Here is a 16,167-nt window from a genome sequence, read left to right on the forward strand (position 1 = left end):
ATTTGTATGAAGCTTAAATCCTCACTGTTTAGGGAATAGTCCTCTCTTTTTTTATGTAAGTCTCCAAAGAACCACTGTGAGCCTCAGGATTACATGGGACCCAGTTTGAAAACATGTGATTTAACTCACTCCTTTCTTTTTATCATAGAAAATAACTCCAGAGACACTACACAAACTCCCTTCTTCCCATTCTATGTTCAGCCCACCATATCTGTCTTCTTTTTCAGGTTTATGACAATAAATAGAATAATGATAATTATTACTTAAAGTTTAGATGTAAAGCTAACTGGGATCAAAGACTTCTGTGTAAAAAATTAAACACTGAAAATCCTGGGAAAAAAAACTGGGGAGAGTCCATGTGCAAAGGAGGCTTTGGGATGACATCTTAACCAAGGCAGGCAATCTAGGACACGTGAAAATACAAAACTTGTGGGTGGTACACGTGCTTAGCTAATGTCACTCTACAAATAATTAATTGGCAAGTAACGTTTGCAACAGTTATGACAGAGACAAAGAGTTCAGATAAATATAAACTGCAAAAAGATGATGAATGGGCAGTCCACAGAAGAACATGTCTGCACGGCCAGTAAACTTACGGAAAAAAATTCCAACTCTCCGTTGAGAGAAGTGACCACTTAGCATCCATCAGAGTGGCAACCAATAGTGATAATACCTACTGATGGGAAGAAGTTAAAAGGATACTTTCCTTCATTTCTAGTAAAAATGGCAATTGTCACAGACTTTCAGAAAGCAATCCTGATATATCTATTGAAATTTAAAAAACCACAAGACCTATTTCCAGGGTCACAGTATGACTTTCATGGGCCTTAGGTACTTTTTACCTGTATGGATTATTTTTCCTGCACTAAATACACACGCATAAAAAATATAAAATATACTTTATAACTGTATTGATGTAAAGATGACTATAATCCAGAATAGATTCATTATTATCCTATTCCTATTGACTTTCTCCTCTAATTTTAAAAGAAATTGAAAATTAAAACATCTGCCAGGTCCTTAAAGCTCTCCTGGGCCCTAAGCACTATCTATGCCTTCTGAGCCTCATGACATCAGCACCAACTCCTCACCCAGAAGTCTGTCTACTGCGAGTCAGGTAAACTTCAGTGATACTCACTGCAGTATGGCCAGAGTCGCAAAACCTAGAAACAAAGCGAAGACCTTCAAAAGGCAATGTTGAATAAATTGGGTTGTACATTGTATGATCGCACCTTAGTAAAATAATCAAAGCCAGGAAGACATGTCTTTGAGTGTGTGACTCATCTGTTATCTTGCAGCCTCACAAACCTCTCTAAAACTCAGTGACTCCAAACAACAATTTTATCTGCCCATGATAACAGTTAGCAGCATGGGATAGATTCTGTTGGACATTCCTTTTGCTGGTCCCACCAAGGGTAATTCAAGCAGGTGCAACCAAATGGCAGCTCACCTGGGGCTGGTCTGTGCCAGCCTTGCTCACAAGTCTCATAGTTAATCCTTCTCTCAGTAGGGCCATGTGTCTCCAGTGAGCTAGCTCAGGTTTCTCCCCATGGGATCAGAAGTGTTCTCAAGGGCAAGAGACGACCAACAATGCTGTAGACCTAAGCTCATGTCATGTTTGCTAAAGTCTCCTTTAACCAAAGCAAGTCACATGATCAGATCCAGAATCATTGCGGGGGCAAGGGACAATGCAAGAGCATGAAGGGAGGGAGGTATGACTCACTGGGAAACACAGTCAATCTATTTCATTTTCAAGTTTCAGTACTCATATTTTTCAGTAGCTTATTTTCTCATTGAATTCCCGCAGCTTCATTTGGCATTTAAAATCAGTCATACTGCCTCATTCATTAAATTAGATAAACAATAGTAAAACATTTTTTAGCTGTAAAGTAGTGTAAAATATGTTTTTATTTGAATTGCAAGGACAGTTTTACTCAAAATGACTGAAGTTTGCAAAAGATTTAGAACTTTCTAATCAGAGCCAGATTTTTTTTGTTTGTTTTTTGTTAACCTGAGTCTTGTTTAGCTAAAAACAGTTGGAGAATTTCACACTCCATAGTTTTTCCTCAGCACACATACACAGATATTAATTTTAAAAATCTGCTCTTCCTTCAGGAGACTCTACTTTAGTAAAACACACCCTCTTTTCCAAACTATCTTCCAACAATAAGAACAAAATATGCCTTTTTCTTGAGAATGATGATAAGAGTATAAATGGTAAAAGTAGTAAATATAAATATGAAAAATAGTAAAAAAAATAATGATGAGATTAGTATAAACAATTCAGCATAGCTTAAGAGCAGAGATTCTGTAGCTAGAATTCCTGTGTCTCAGTCCTGACTCTGCCTTTCTTTAGGTAAGAAGTCTTGGAATAGTGAACTAATCCTTCTGTTCAGATGGCAGGCACAAAGCACTGAGGAGAAGCCTCAGAGAATAGCTCTCTCTAAAGGCCAGGAAAAGAAAAACGACAGTGCAGGACATTAAAGGAGTGGTCAGAGGGTCAGAGAGACAAGTGTGAGGACACAGAAGGGCGGAGAAGAGTAAGTTTCCGTGAGGGGATGGGATAGTCAACAGTGACCAAGTCTACTGAAGTCACAGAGAAGGAGGACTTAGTCAAAGTCAGCATAGTGATCAGCAGCATTCTCGAAAGGGAGGCAGAAGTGATAACTTTCTGACTTGAGGGGGTTCAGATGTAAGTGCTAAAAAAGAGAAGTTCCCTTAGGTTGGATTGATAAAACAGGAGTAGAGGGCAGTATGCATATCCCCCCCACCCCGTGCCATTACCCAAGGTAGAGGAGACGGGTGCTAATTAACAAAGAAGATGGAGCTAATGGGAAAAAAAGAGAAGGAAAATCGAGAAAATAATTCTCTTCAAAGTTTCAGAAGACTGGCATGAAGTAACATGGCATTGGAAAGGAGTAGTAAAGAAGGGTCCTTCTCTCCTCTTCCTGGCAAACTCCTACTCATCCTTTAAGACTCAGCTCCAAGTGACTTCACAAATAAAGCCTTACCAGACAGTCCTAAGTTGTCCAATCCCTTATCTAAAGTGTTTGGGTACTTTGTTTATATCTTTTTTTTTAAAATAACACTCATCCAGTTATATAGTATTTTATTTCTCCACACATCTATGCCATAGATTATACAGCAAATTCCTCAGAGCCAGGATCTATGACTCATTCATTTTACTTATTTCTAGTATAAGGCATAGCACCAGATCTAGTACTACTAATGTAAAAATTAATTAATTAATTAGCAATGGGAAAGGAAAAAGGACATGTGTAGATTACACTGAAGGAGTAAATACAGGTTTTAACACATTTGGATCAATGTTCTTAGTCTCATTATTGGGACAGAGTGAAAATGAGAATGATAAGGTTAGAGATGAGAATAGAGGATTGAGTAGATGGAGCAAGAGATAACCATAGCCAGTGTCTGTAAGATCTAAGCTAGTGATCAATAGGGTTGTTGAGCTTTGCTGTAGAGACCTGTTAAAATGAGAAAGCAGGAGTTTGTAGCACACGCCTACTTGGTTTTACAGGTTTTCCCCCCTCATCTTAGTCTTCTGTAACCTAAAAACAATAATGAAGAAAATACTAGTAGAGCTTCTCCAGACGGAGTAATGAAAAAACAGTCAATTTTATGTTTTGTGGAGTGAAGGTCACAGAGTATCAAGTATGGACATTAATATCACCAAGGTATATGGCAGTCATGATGATAATAGAGACAAAGAGTTGTGGTTTTGTGACCAGAATTGCCAAGTTTGGGATTATTGTTTTCTTTAAAGTAGTGCTTTGGAGCTAAAACCAAGAATGGGAAGACTCAAACAAAAGGCAGAAATGGGGCGGATATGGGTAGGAGAGTAGAAAGGAAAAAATAAATGTAGATTTTACTTTGATCTCCAAAATTTTCTTGAAGGATTTGTCAAGTAAAGAAATATAAGCTATTGGTTTATTGACAAGAAATCAAAACTTTTTTCCTTTTTTTTTCCTTCTAAATTACCCTTTTCCCTTGAGACTTGGACAGGTGAAAGAACCCATTAGAGGATGATAATGAGTAACATCTCATACAGAAATGCACTCATGGAAAGATCATGACATAATATTAGCATGCAGAATATCTGTTTTTAAACCCACACTCTCTCTACCACTACCATTTGTTCTGTGCCAATTATGAGACAATAGCTCCTCCGGGATATAATGTAGTTTACTCGGGGCATTCATTCAAGCTTAAAAAAAAAAAAAAAACAACGAAGAGACAGAGAACATGTGAGGTTAATATTCATGTGTTAATGAGGACCTAGGTACTGTGCAGCTTACATTGTGCTAATTAAAAATAATTGCATGGTCTTAGAATTAGGGAGCTTTTATGGGGTGGGGAGGTCTCAAGGCCACTGCTGCCTCTCTGGATTTCCAGCTTGGTTGTGCACAAATAGTTACCTTAACAGGAATAATGAGATTCTGGGAAAACTAGGTTCTCCAACCAAATTCATTAGAGCCTGATTGAGATCAGAAAATCAGTTTCATTGTTTCAAATGAGAAATATCTCATTCCAGTAGGTAAACTTATTTTTGAAAGACACATTAAGATCAGAAGGTGACTTAGTGAATAAAAGGCATCAGCATAAGGAAGGTCCCAGAGACCATCCTATTCTGAATATCACCAATTCACATATGCCCCAGGCCCCTTTCAAGGGCTAAGAATAGCTATTTCTCATTTTGTGGTACATCCACATTTTTCATTCAAAGACTTTATTAAGTCAAGAGTAGGGTCTCCAGTAAACCAATCTCCTTTGTTAGCATCCTGTTCTTGATCTGTAGTAAGTATGTGGTCCCTCCGCTATAAGAGAGCAGGAAAGTGAAGACATTCATAAACTATCAATACCCAAAATGTCATTTTACAGCATTTACTAGCAAATGAGCTATAAAATTATTTTATGCTTCTTTTCAGTTTTATATCAAATCATTAGAAGTGAACTTTTCCCTTTCTGGGCAATCAGGAAAAGACTACTTACGATGTTCCAAAGATAACCTTTATGTACATGTTCATTGTTGATTTGTGATTAATTTTCTAACACGTTTCATCCTTAGCCACTTCTAGAGATCCATCTGCTTTAGAAGGTAATAACAGGAAGGATATATGCCAGATATACTTACACACCTATCTCAAATTACGAAGTGTAGAAAGGGTAAAGGAGAGCCTTTCTCAGCTCATCAGCATCAGCAAAGCTCTGGAGAACTGTTGCTTTGTACTATTCAGAGCACCCAGCATAAGACCTTACACATATGAGCCAAAAATAATCGTTTTATCTGGAAGATATTTCCCTCTTAATATTAAAGTAGTAAAACATGGTGGAGAGACCTCCACATCATCTCTAAGTTGGAAAAGCTCCAACTTGGCCAAATCACTTGGCACCTATGTGTCTGTATTGGTTTCCCAGGACTGCTGTCACAAAGACCCACAAACAAGGTGGCTTACCAGAAATGTATGGCCTTACAGTTTCAGAGGCTAGAAATCCAAAATCAAGGTATCTGCAGGGTTGATTCCTTCTGAGGCCTGTAAGGGAGACTTTGTTCCATACTTCTCTAGTAGCTTCTTTCTGGTGGCCTCAGATGTTCTCTCACTTGCAGTTGACATTCTTCCTGTGTCTTTATATTGTCTTCCCTTCTGGTATCTGTTTCTGTGTCCAAATGGCCCCTTTCTATAAGTCAAGTTGGATTAGGCCTACTGTAGTGATCTCATCTGAACTTAATTATCTCTAACACCTTATTTCCAAATAAGGTCACCATCCCAGGTACTGGGGACTAGAACTTCAACATCTTTTGTGGGGGATATATTTAAACCCAAAGCAACGTCCTTTTAAAATCACCAGTGTTTATGTGAAAAAAGAAGCCGTGGTATGGAATCACTGATCTGTGCTTTCTTCTCCATTTCCAGGTACCTTAGTGTTTTAATCACATGTGTGTGTATGTCTTAACCACTCCTCAGCATGGTATTCAAGATCTTATTGTCATAAATGGAAGATGATAATACACACTTAAGAGCTGTGGAAAGTTCTTAAAGGGGAAATCTTAATATATTTAATAACAAAATATATTTATACATCAAAAACTACATATTCAAAGCTATAAGACAAAAACAGGGAAGACCAATATGAAAGAACACAGATTTTAGTCTTCATTTATAGTATGGCCAGTATAAATTAATAGAAAAATGATGACAATAAATGGGCATCACTCGTAACTGCACGCCCCACAATAGACTTAAAAGATCTCTCCAATGTACATTTGAAAATACATTTTCCAAATATTAATAAAAAATACAAATAAAGTAATGGAAAGTGCTTTTCTTTTTTTGCCATATAAGAAACTTTTTTTCTTTTTGTTTTATTTTAAATCAGAGTCTAGCCAGGGCCAGTGAAGATGCATTCACAGGCAAAGTTGTTGCTTTTAGATTCTCAAGAATCTAAGAGTGGCCATCAGAATTTAGAGCTCACTTCATGGTGGCATAGAGGCGGTGATGAGTACCTGACAACGGCTAATAGAACATGGCCACTGTGTATTCTGGATTGTGAGCAGTTACATTAACTTTTCACACCACTGAAGGAGGTCTACGTGGAGGTAAGGAGAGGGGCCTGGCATTCAAAAGGAGAACGAAATACAGGCTCACCCAAATTTGCTCCCGAGGTCAAGAAAACAAGGTGTTATCTTTTTCTTTTATAGTATTTGCTCCTTTTCCAAAATTCATCAAAAAGTGTAAGTTCTTTTGATAATTAGAAATATCCACATTTTTTTTAAAAAATGAATCTATCTCACCCATCCTAACAAAAACTCCCTCACAAATTTAGTGATCTTCACCAATTTTTATTCCAGTTTGGCTTTCATGTTCACATTCCTCCAATGATGTGGTCACCACCCAATTCCACTAAATAGTTCCTTTCCCTATAATTTGGTTCTATAAATACCAATGCCCTGAAATATTTAAAAAGTCACTCAAATCGGCTCCCTAAACGTATTGCCATTTTGCTGTTGTTGTATTCTGGCCCTCTTTCTAGTCCCATATTTTGCAGCCATTCAGACTCTCAAGAGTGCTTCTCCTTGGGTGGAGTTCCTCCTTTACGTCTGTCCCCGCGCTGACCATCCCTTAACTGTGCTTCCTCTCCCAGAACATGAAGCCGGTTGCACAGCTTGGCCCCTCAACCTTTGGCTCGCCCCTCTGCCTGCGAGTTGGCCATCCTTCTGATGCCTCATGCCACGTCTGCACATGAGCAAGGGGAGCGTTTCTCCTCGTCCTTGATTGGGGCTGGGAGGGCAGAGCGTGCACGTGTTGTTTGGTGTTCTACTGATGGTTGTAAGCCCAGGGCCATATGGATTTTTAAAGTTCAGTACCAACCTTTGACTTTATGCCTCCATCTTTTATTATTCTGCTCAATACTTCTTTTGTTAACAATACTAGGAACACATTTGATGCTTAATAACATCTGTTCATTAAGAGCGCAGTCCAATTTTTATATAGTTGTGATAAGCAGAATAATGCCACCCCCCCCCCAGGTGTCCCTGCCCTCATCTGTGGAACCTGTAAATATGTTAGCATCTATGGCAAAGGGACTTTATGATCAAGTGAAGGCCCATCACATGAGAGTATCCTGGATGATCTGGGTGGGTCTAACGTGATCATAGGGCTCCTTAAAACAGAGCAAGAGATGTGACAGGGAAATCAGGGAAAGGGAATCGGAACAATGGAGTGTGGGAAGGACTGGCTTCAAAGATGGAGACATGGCACAAGGACAATGAGCAGGGAATGAGGCGGAGTCTAGAAGCTGAGCCAGGTGAGCAAATGGATTTTTGCCCAGAGTTTTCAGAAGGAGCACAGCCCTACAGACACCTTGAATTTAGCCCAGTGAAACCCACCTCAAACTTCTAACCTCCAGAACTGTAAGGTAATAAGTTCGTGTTGTTTCAGTGCATAAGGCTTGATTATTTACAGGAACCATGTGAACCTAACACAGCGGTCCTTTGTCATTTTCCCTTGTACCTAGTGTGATGTCACACAGACAACACTCGTCGTTTAATGAAAATGAAGAACATACTTAGGATTCCCACCTTCTGGGGTTTTACATGCTATGAAATTCAATTTGATGTGTTCAATAGATAGTATTTCTTAACATCTGAGATTTATTTACAAATATGTACAAAAATTCGAGACCTTTTATTTGGTACTGGAAGTCTCAGCAGAGAAAAATTACTTTTCCAATAAATCGATGGACTTGATGAGTCTGTTTATTTCCCCATCAGCCCAGTTGCCTCTCTGTTCTTCAGCAGTGGACTAGCAAAACTCCATCACTGATGATGGCTTGCACACTTCTTCACTGGCTGCCGCCTTAGCCCTTGGGCACTGTCATCTCCTCAGGCTTAATGCACACAAATTGTGCAAGCCAGCTATGCCTCCCTGCACTGGGCCCAGAGCTAACTGGCTGAGGCATGCAGGGGAAATGCTTCGGTTAGCTCATTCTCTGCATTAAAATGTCAATATACTCAATGCTTTTTAGTTTACAAAGTGTGTGTGATTTCGTTTAATCATCACGATAACTTAATTGAAGGAGATAGTGTTGCCTTCGCTTCAGAGTTAAGAAAACGAAAAGTTAAGGGGAGTTTCCACGTTGTAAATGACAGAAAGGAGATTTGAATGAAAATCTCTTAATTCCTTACTCAGTTATAAAACTAATGCAATTTCATTATATCCAGGTGTCCTTGCCATTTTACCTCCTTGCCATTATTCCAGATATGTATTTCTCAAGTGTATTTTTAATCATAACATTAACTTATGCACATTATAAAGTAATATGGAAAACAGAAAAGTATGAAGTTTTAAATCATCCATAATCTTACTGCTCAAAGATAACCACTGTTACTGTGTGGGTGCATTCATCCACGTATATTTCTTTTCGCGTGTATTTTTATTTGGGGTATGGTATCCCAATCCCTTTTCGTTATTTTGAGTGAAGTGAAGTGGCAGTCCGGCCTTATTTTATTTAAAATTTCACTCTATTGCTTTTTGGTGTCCTACCTTTTTCCTACTTATATCTAAATATTAAGAATTAGCGCGCCCTTCCGGAGTTAGCTTTTTTCCAGGATTAGATCCGTGCCTCTCAAACCATAGTCAGGACCAGCAGCTGCAGCGTCACTTGGGAGCTTGTTAGAACTGCACATTCTCTGCTGAATCAGAATCTTTGGGGTGAGGCCCAGGAATCTTAACAAGCTTGTCTTAACAAGCTCTCCAGGTGGTTTTCACACACGATACCATTTGGACTGAAATACTTGGGTTCCCATTTGTGTTGATGAGGCAAAAGCAGTGAGTAGGCCTGTCATGGGTGAAAGTCAAGCAGAGTAACTGTCCCACTTCGAAGAAAAAAAGAAGAGCAGCTTGTATACCCAGGTTTCCCTCGTCTACAAGCCGTCAGCCCTTGCTCTTAGTCAGTTACTTGAGTTAAGGTCTGTAGCCCTCTCTAGGGTGTTTATATGCTTGCTTAGACGTGCAGGAGTTACCTGCACTTCTTATCATCAGATCATGCTTTCATCAGTTCTGACAGGCTCTTCTTAAACACCTACCATGTTTGGGGCACCTGGGTGTCACCGTCTGTTAAGCGTCGGACCCTTGGTTTCAGCTCAGGTCGTGATCATGGGATCCTGAGATAAGGTCCTGAGCTTGGGCCTCACATCAGGCTCCCCACTCAGTGTGGAGTTTGCTTAAAGACGCTTGCTCTCTCTCTTACCTCCCCTCCCTGTGCTCTCTTTCTCTCTCAAATAAATAAATAAAATCTTTAAAAAAATCTACCATGTTAGATTATATGGAGTAGAAAAGAAAAATAGATATTCTACACCCTCCCCTCAAGATAACTCACAGTCCTGTTAGGAAATAAAATTTTCGTATATGAAATTCAATCAACAACAGTCAATCAAATCCTCAATTGACTATAATCGGGTATTAAGTACATGAGAGGAGCAGTGAGTGCCCTGGACCGTACAGAAAGATGGGTATATTGACTAGGGGCAGTCTCTTTAAGAAAGGAGCACTGTGAGGAGGACCTAATTAATAATTACTACATTAATCATAAAAGTTCCACCTATTAAATGTTTACCATGTCCCAGATACAGTGGTTTAGCAATGAGTGTTGTTATGTCCTCTAGTTCTCATTACTACATTGTAAATACCTGATACCTATTCTCCAGACAAGGCTAAAGGAGATGAGGCAACTTTGCCAGTGTTATATAATAGTACTTTGTGGAGTCAGAATTTCACCCCAAGTCTGTTGGATTGCAGAACCCTGTTTCTTAGCACTCCTGCCTTAATAGTTAACTCTGGTAGAGAAGGTTAATAGATTAAGAGGTTTGTAGTGCATTGCAGATAAAGGTGACCCCAGAAAAGGGGCCTGACCAGTGTGCAAGTTTATGTGGGCAAGTCACCCAAACCAGGAAACATCTGTTAGGATTATGGAAGGTCTTGTATGCATAGATGGTGATCTGGGATATAATATCACGGATACTGAAAAATCATTACATATTTTTTAACATAATGAAAGTACTGCTTTAGGACTAGACTAACATTGGCTGAAAAGCATAATTTGGTGAGAAGTGAAGAGGTATTTGAATAGGAGAGCCAATTCATAGTATGATTGTTTTAAACCAGATACTGGATAATAAGGAAAATGGGGTGTTTGCAGGGGGGAGAGAGAGTGACTAATGATTAAATATTTTAAAAAGAAAAATGAAAGCTTTTAGAGGCAGATTGCCCAAAGGGACTAAAAGGAAAACTTCAGAATTTTAACTTGACATTCTGGATCATTTTAAGCTACACAGAAAAATTGCAATTATCTGGAGAGAGGTTGCAAAAATTAGTAAGACAGTTAGAAATTGTGAGTTAAGGTCATTCTTTACTCTCTTTCTTCCTAACTACCTACATCCACCTGGTCTCCATCCCCAGTTGATTTTAAAAACACGTGAATCAGTCCCATCTACTTCATCCTTCCTCATACTCTCATATGGAAATAGTCATCCTTCACCTGGCCTATGGTAATGACAGCCTGTGTGTGCTCCTGAATTTCTGAATCACTTCCCTAAAATCTGTTGTTTTTCTATAGGAGTTTTCTTTCTAAAACCTACGTCTAATTATAGCATCTTCCTGCTTAGAGTTTAAAAATCTTCCCCCCTGCCCTTTATTGCAGTATATTACTTGGCATGGCATTCCAGAATTAGAGCAACCATAGCTTATTATCCAAATAAGAGACTTGGGAGATTGAAATCGGGCATATTAATCATCACACTCGGACGAAAGACACGTGAGCTTTGCCTAGCTTTCCATCTGCATCCCCTTCCAGGGGCACCTTATGCATGAGTAATACCAAAATAATTAGTGAACAAACCCTACTGGTCCTTTATCTGTGGTGCTCACATCTGTATTTGCATTGCCTAATCCCCTGCTCAGCACATCGTAGGTACTCAGTATTTGCAGAAGGAAGGAAGGGAGGAAAAGAGGATTAAGTAAAACAAAGAATTTGAGAATTGTTTTAGCCTAGTATGTTGTTGTTGACATGAAATTGAATTTGAGGTCTAACCTCTTTGGAGAGAGAGGAAACCATAGGCAGCCAAGTGGAGACACAGAGAACGTGGAAGCGGAAGGTAGAAAAGATAGGTCCCAGAATCTGACCTGCTGTTAATGAACCACAGATTGCAGTGTGAATTCCAATGCTCTTTACCAAAAGACTAGATTATGTGTGCATCCGATGATAGCTCTTTACCAGAAATAGTTCTCGGTTTTGTAAGGTGGATCTTTCAAAGTTATCATAAATATCACTGTGGAGCTGTTTTTTAAAAGTCTTCCCAGTAGTATTCTAGAAGTTGTAACAACAGAGGAGATACGCAAATGTCCATTTTGTACTTCGGAAACCAGATGCAGTCTCTGTGAGAAAAGAGAATGTGTTAGGAGCATGGGAACAAATAGAAAAACAATGGAAAAGAACCTATTATTTAATTACATTGATGGCAGCCTTCTACACGAACTAGATGCGATGTAATTAAAATACCTGTAACAAAATGAAGCAGGGACATTCTTTCCTTTTTCCTAAATAAAGGAAGATTAGAAATCTCATGTTGTTTGAGGGAAATGTATAATATCTATGCAAAAAAAAAAAAAGGGTGCTTTTGTGTCTGTGTGTGTGTGAGAGAGAGAGAGAGAGAGATTTTTCTCTTAGTTGATAGCCCAACAAAACAGCCAATACTTATGGCCTTTCAAAATAAAGTCCCTTACAATAAGGAGATGGTATCTATAAATAACTACAGATTAAATATTACTTCAGTGATCTGGGCCCTATTGCAACAAACATTACATTTATTTTACAATGTATTGATAGTTTTAGACCTTTCCCCAACTATAAAGCCATAGCAGGAACTTGTTAGGTCAGAAATACTTATAGAGTAAGAACCAAATCATGAATTTCAATGTAGAGAAAAAGAACATTCGCTCTAACAGGAGGATATACTGCTCAGCAGTGCTGGCCAGTAGTGGATGTGGCTAGGGCACCCATCTGGGGAGCCATTTGCTCTGCACTGTGCTCATGTAGGCTGTTCTGTTCTAGCGATCTATGAGCCTTCCTGTGAAGCATACAAACACCTGGGCCAGACGTCAAATTACTACTGGATAGATCCTGATGGCAGTGGACCTCTGGGGCCTCTGAAAGTCTACTGCAACATGACAGGTAACTATGCCATATTTATGTTTCATAGACATTTCTTTTCTCTATGTTGAACATGAACAGTATAGCACTCAAGTTTCTTCTGCACCATGTTCTTATCACAACATGTAATAAGCTAAATATTGTTGGATTTGTTCAGTAAAATGATGAAATGTATTTCTGAAGCAATAAAATCTTCTAGCCTGTTCTTTTTAAAGTCTGCCTTCTGACTTGAACATTTTAAAATATGAATATGTAGGGGAAAAACCCAGAAAATGAAATTGAGGGGGAAGTCCACAGGAAGAGCTGTGGCCCATGGAGTAGGCTCCACCAGTAACCTAGACTGAAGAACTTAGTATCACTGCTTGACTGTCCACGCTGCCCATGTCAGGGGAAGCTTATGGACCGCTCCTGATCTTCCCCGGGCCCTGTAGTTAACAGAAGGAGGCTTGCTTTCTTTTTTTTTTTTAAATTTTTTATTATGTTAATCACCATACATTACATCATTAGTTTTGATGTAGTGTTCCATGATTCATTGTTTGTGCATAACATCCAGTGCTCCACGCAGAATGTGCCCTCTTTAATACCCATCACCAGGCTAACCCATCCCCCCACCCCCCTCCCCTCTAGAACCCTCAGTTTGTTTTTCAGAGTCCATCATCTCTCATGGGTCATCTCCCCCTCTGATTTCCCCCCCTTCATTCTTCCCCTCCTGCTATCTTCTTCTTTTTTTTCTTAACATATATTGCATTATTTGTTTCAGAAGTACAGATCCGTGATTCATCAGTCTTGCACAATTCACAGCGCTCACCATAGCACATACCCTCCCCAATGTCTATGACCCAGCCACCCCATCCCTCCCACCCCCCCCACTCCAGCAACCCTCAGTTTGTTTCCTGAGATTAAGAATTCCTCATATCAGTGAAGTCATATGATACATGTCTTTCTCTGATTGACTTATTTTGCTCAGCATAACACCCTCTGGTTCCATCCACATCGTTGCAAATGGCAAGATCTCATTCCTTTTAGTGGCTGCATAATATTCCATTGTATATATATACCACATCGTCTTTATACATTCATCTGTCGAAGGACATCTTGGCTCTTTCCACAGTTTGGCTATTGTGGACATTGCTGCTATAAACATTGGGGTGCCCGGACCCAGAAGGAGGCTTTCTGTGGATGGAAATTCCATTCTGGCAGTACCCACAGTTTTCATGATATGTATCTGGAATTTTCTACATCAGAAGAGAACCTAGTTTTTCTTCACTTCCATATTAAATTTCGGGGTTATGAAATGAAATTGTGTGTTCTTATAAACTGCCACAATGTGTAAAATATACAGATCTCTAAGAGCAGATTTTCCATCAGACACTTAGTAATGTCTTACCCTCCAAAGTAGAAGAGTGTGAGGCATGTCCTATTCACTGGCTCCAGGAGAGGATCAGCATTTGATGGAAACTGCTGAAGTATTTGATTAGAACAGTAATGACACTACTTAGGATGATTACTGTATGATCCGTCTACTTTGTGTCAGGTACCATGATAAATTCTTAGACTACCTGGGTTTGCATCCTAGCTCCATCAGTCACCAGGCATATAATCATGGGCACCTTAGATTAACTTTATTAAACCCAATAAGCCTCAGTATGTTTATCTATGAATGGATTAATAATAATATCTACTGCATAGCATTCTTATATAAATGAAATAAAGTAATATACATATGGTTCTTCCCATATTGTCTGACACATGGTAAACTTTCAGTAAATGTTATCTGGGAGTAAGGTATTATTTTTTTTAAAGGATTAGATAGCTAAATACCTTGCTTATATTATTTAGGTAAGATTCAAACACAAATCGGTTGGGGGGCTAGTGGTTCTTAAATCAGGCAATGCTTTGGAATCATTTATGGAGTTTTTTGTTTTTGCTTTTGTTTTCCATACATACTAATTGTCTCTATGCTGAAGACTTTGATTCAGCAGTTTATTGATTGACAACTCTCCAGGGAACTTTGTGGGTGTGATCTGAAACCAGCCCCTGTACTCAGAGGGCAGGGAGAGACCCAAGAAAGACACAGGCCCCTCCAGGTTGGTAGGTGGCAGTTTTAATAAGCACAGGAAACTTATATATGAGGCTTGTCTTGCTGGCAGCATAATCTTTAACAGTATATAAAGAGGCCTCATGTGGGTTCAGTCACATACACCATACAGGCGTCCTCAACACCACACCACCACCACAAGTCTCTGTCCTTGGAGCAGCCCTCAGGAGAGAAAAAGGCAAGTGGAACCCCATTCCAAGGACAGGGGAAGGATGAGAAGCCTTGGAGTGCCTGGGTTCAGCTCACAGGTCATTCGGCAGTCATGTCTTTCCAGTGACATTCCCAGACACAGGTGCAAAGTGGAGATAGGATTGTGCTGCTCGAAGGGAGAATCCTGAAGAGCGTTGTGTGTAAGCAGACCCTGCGGAGAACTTCCAGCAACATCAGGAAGCCATGCATGGCCTAGAACAGAAGAGGGAATGATGAGAACGGGAATATAGTATGGAAGGCAGGTGGAGAAAATGGTAACATGAGAGCTGTCCTCCCAAAAATATCCTTCCATGCCAAGAACTCTAAGTGTGTCCCAGAGAAGAAACCCGCTTACCAGAAAGCTTGATCTAAGAGTTTATTGACTGTTGGACTTGCCAGTGTGCTCAGGTACTTTCTTGTTTATCTTCATTTTAATCTTAGTTGAACTAAAATATAATCTGTGAGAACTTGATTTAATCTATAAGAATCTTGATTTTTTTCTCCTAATATATAAAAATATGATTGTATATTTTTTAAAGATTTTATTTATTTGACAGAGAGAGAGAGACAGTGAGAGAGGGAACACAAGCAGGGGGAGCGGGAGAGGGAGAGGCAGGCTTCCCGCTGAGCAGGGAGCCCGATGTGGGGCTCAATCCAGGACCCTGGGATCATGACCTGAGCCGAAGGCAGATGCTTAATGACTGAGCCACCCAGGCACCCCAAAACATGATTATATTTTAAGCCAGTACTCTAAATGCAGTCTGGACAGTGAAGAGTACAGTACCACTTTCTGAAGGTAGAATATGTATCTTTTATCATGCAAGATAGTTATGAAAACCAATGTGTCAGGGACACTGAAGGCCAGCAGGCATTCTTTGGCCTTTTACCACCCATCAACCCTTCCTTCATCTGGAAAGAACGTGAACTTGACATCATAGGACAGTATGGTACCACATAGCTTGGTTTGGGCTGTTGCAGTTCCAAGAGATAGATGTTGAAGAAGAGGAAGGAATGACAGCATGAACAATTCTATGAAGTCTTGATATATCTATCACTGTATGTCATGAGAAAGTGTATATACACCTTACTTTATAACTTTTCTAGTAAAGAATAGATCTGTCCCACTTCTCAGTGGCCCAAATGTAATTAGGTAT

At 39.5% G+C, this 16,167-nt stretch overlaps 1 protein-coding gene across 1 annotated transcript in view; it reads left to right on the forward strand.

Annotated features, from left to right (window-relative positions):
• CNTNAP2 (contactin associated protein 2) overlaps nt 1–16,167 on the forward strand; it is a 1,403,550-nt gene that overhangs the window by 716,493 nt on the left and 670,890 nt on the right. The window contains exon 12 of the mRNA XM_088018399.1: nt 12,628–12,747. Within this exon, the coding sequence (XP_087874525.1) occupies nt 12,628–12,747 (120 nt within the window). The remainder of the gene's footprint in view (nt 1–12,627; nt 12,748–16,167) is intronic.

Source organism: Eumetopias jubatus, unplaced genomic scaffold (assembly GCF_037043125.1).
Source record: "Eumetopias jubatus isolate StellerSeaLion01/CBP00866 unplaced genomic scaffold, mEumJub1_p1.0 scaffold_14, whole genome shotgun sequence".
Lineage (NCBI taxonomy): Eukaryota > Metazoa > Chordata > Mammalia > Carnivora > Otariidae > Eumetopias > Eumetopias jubatus.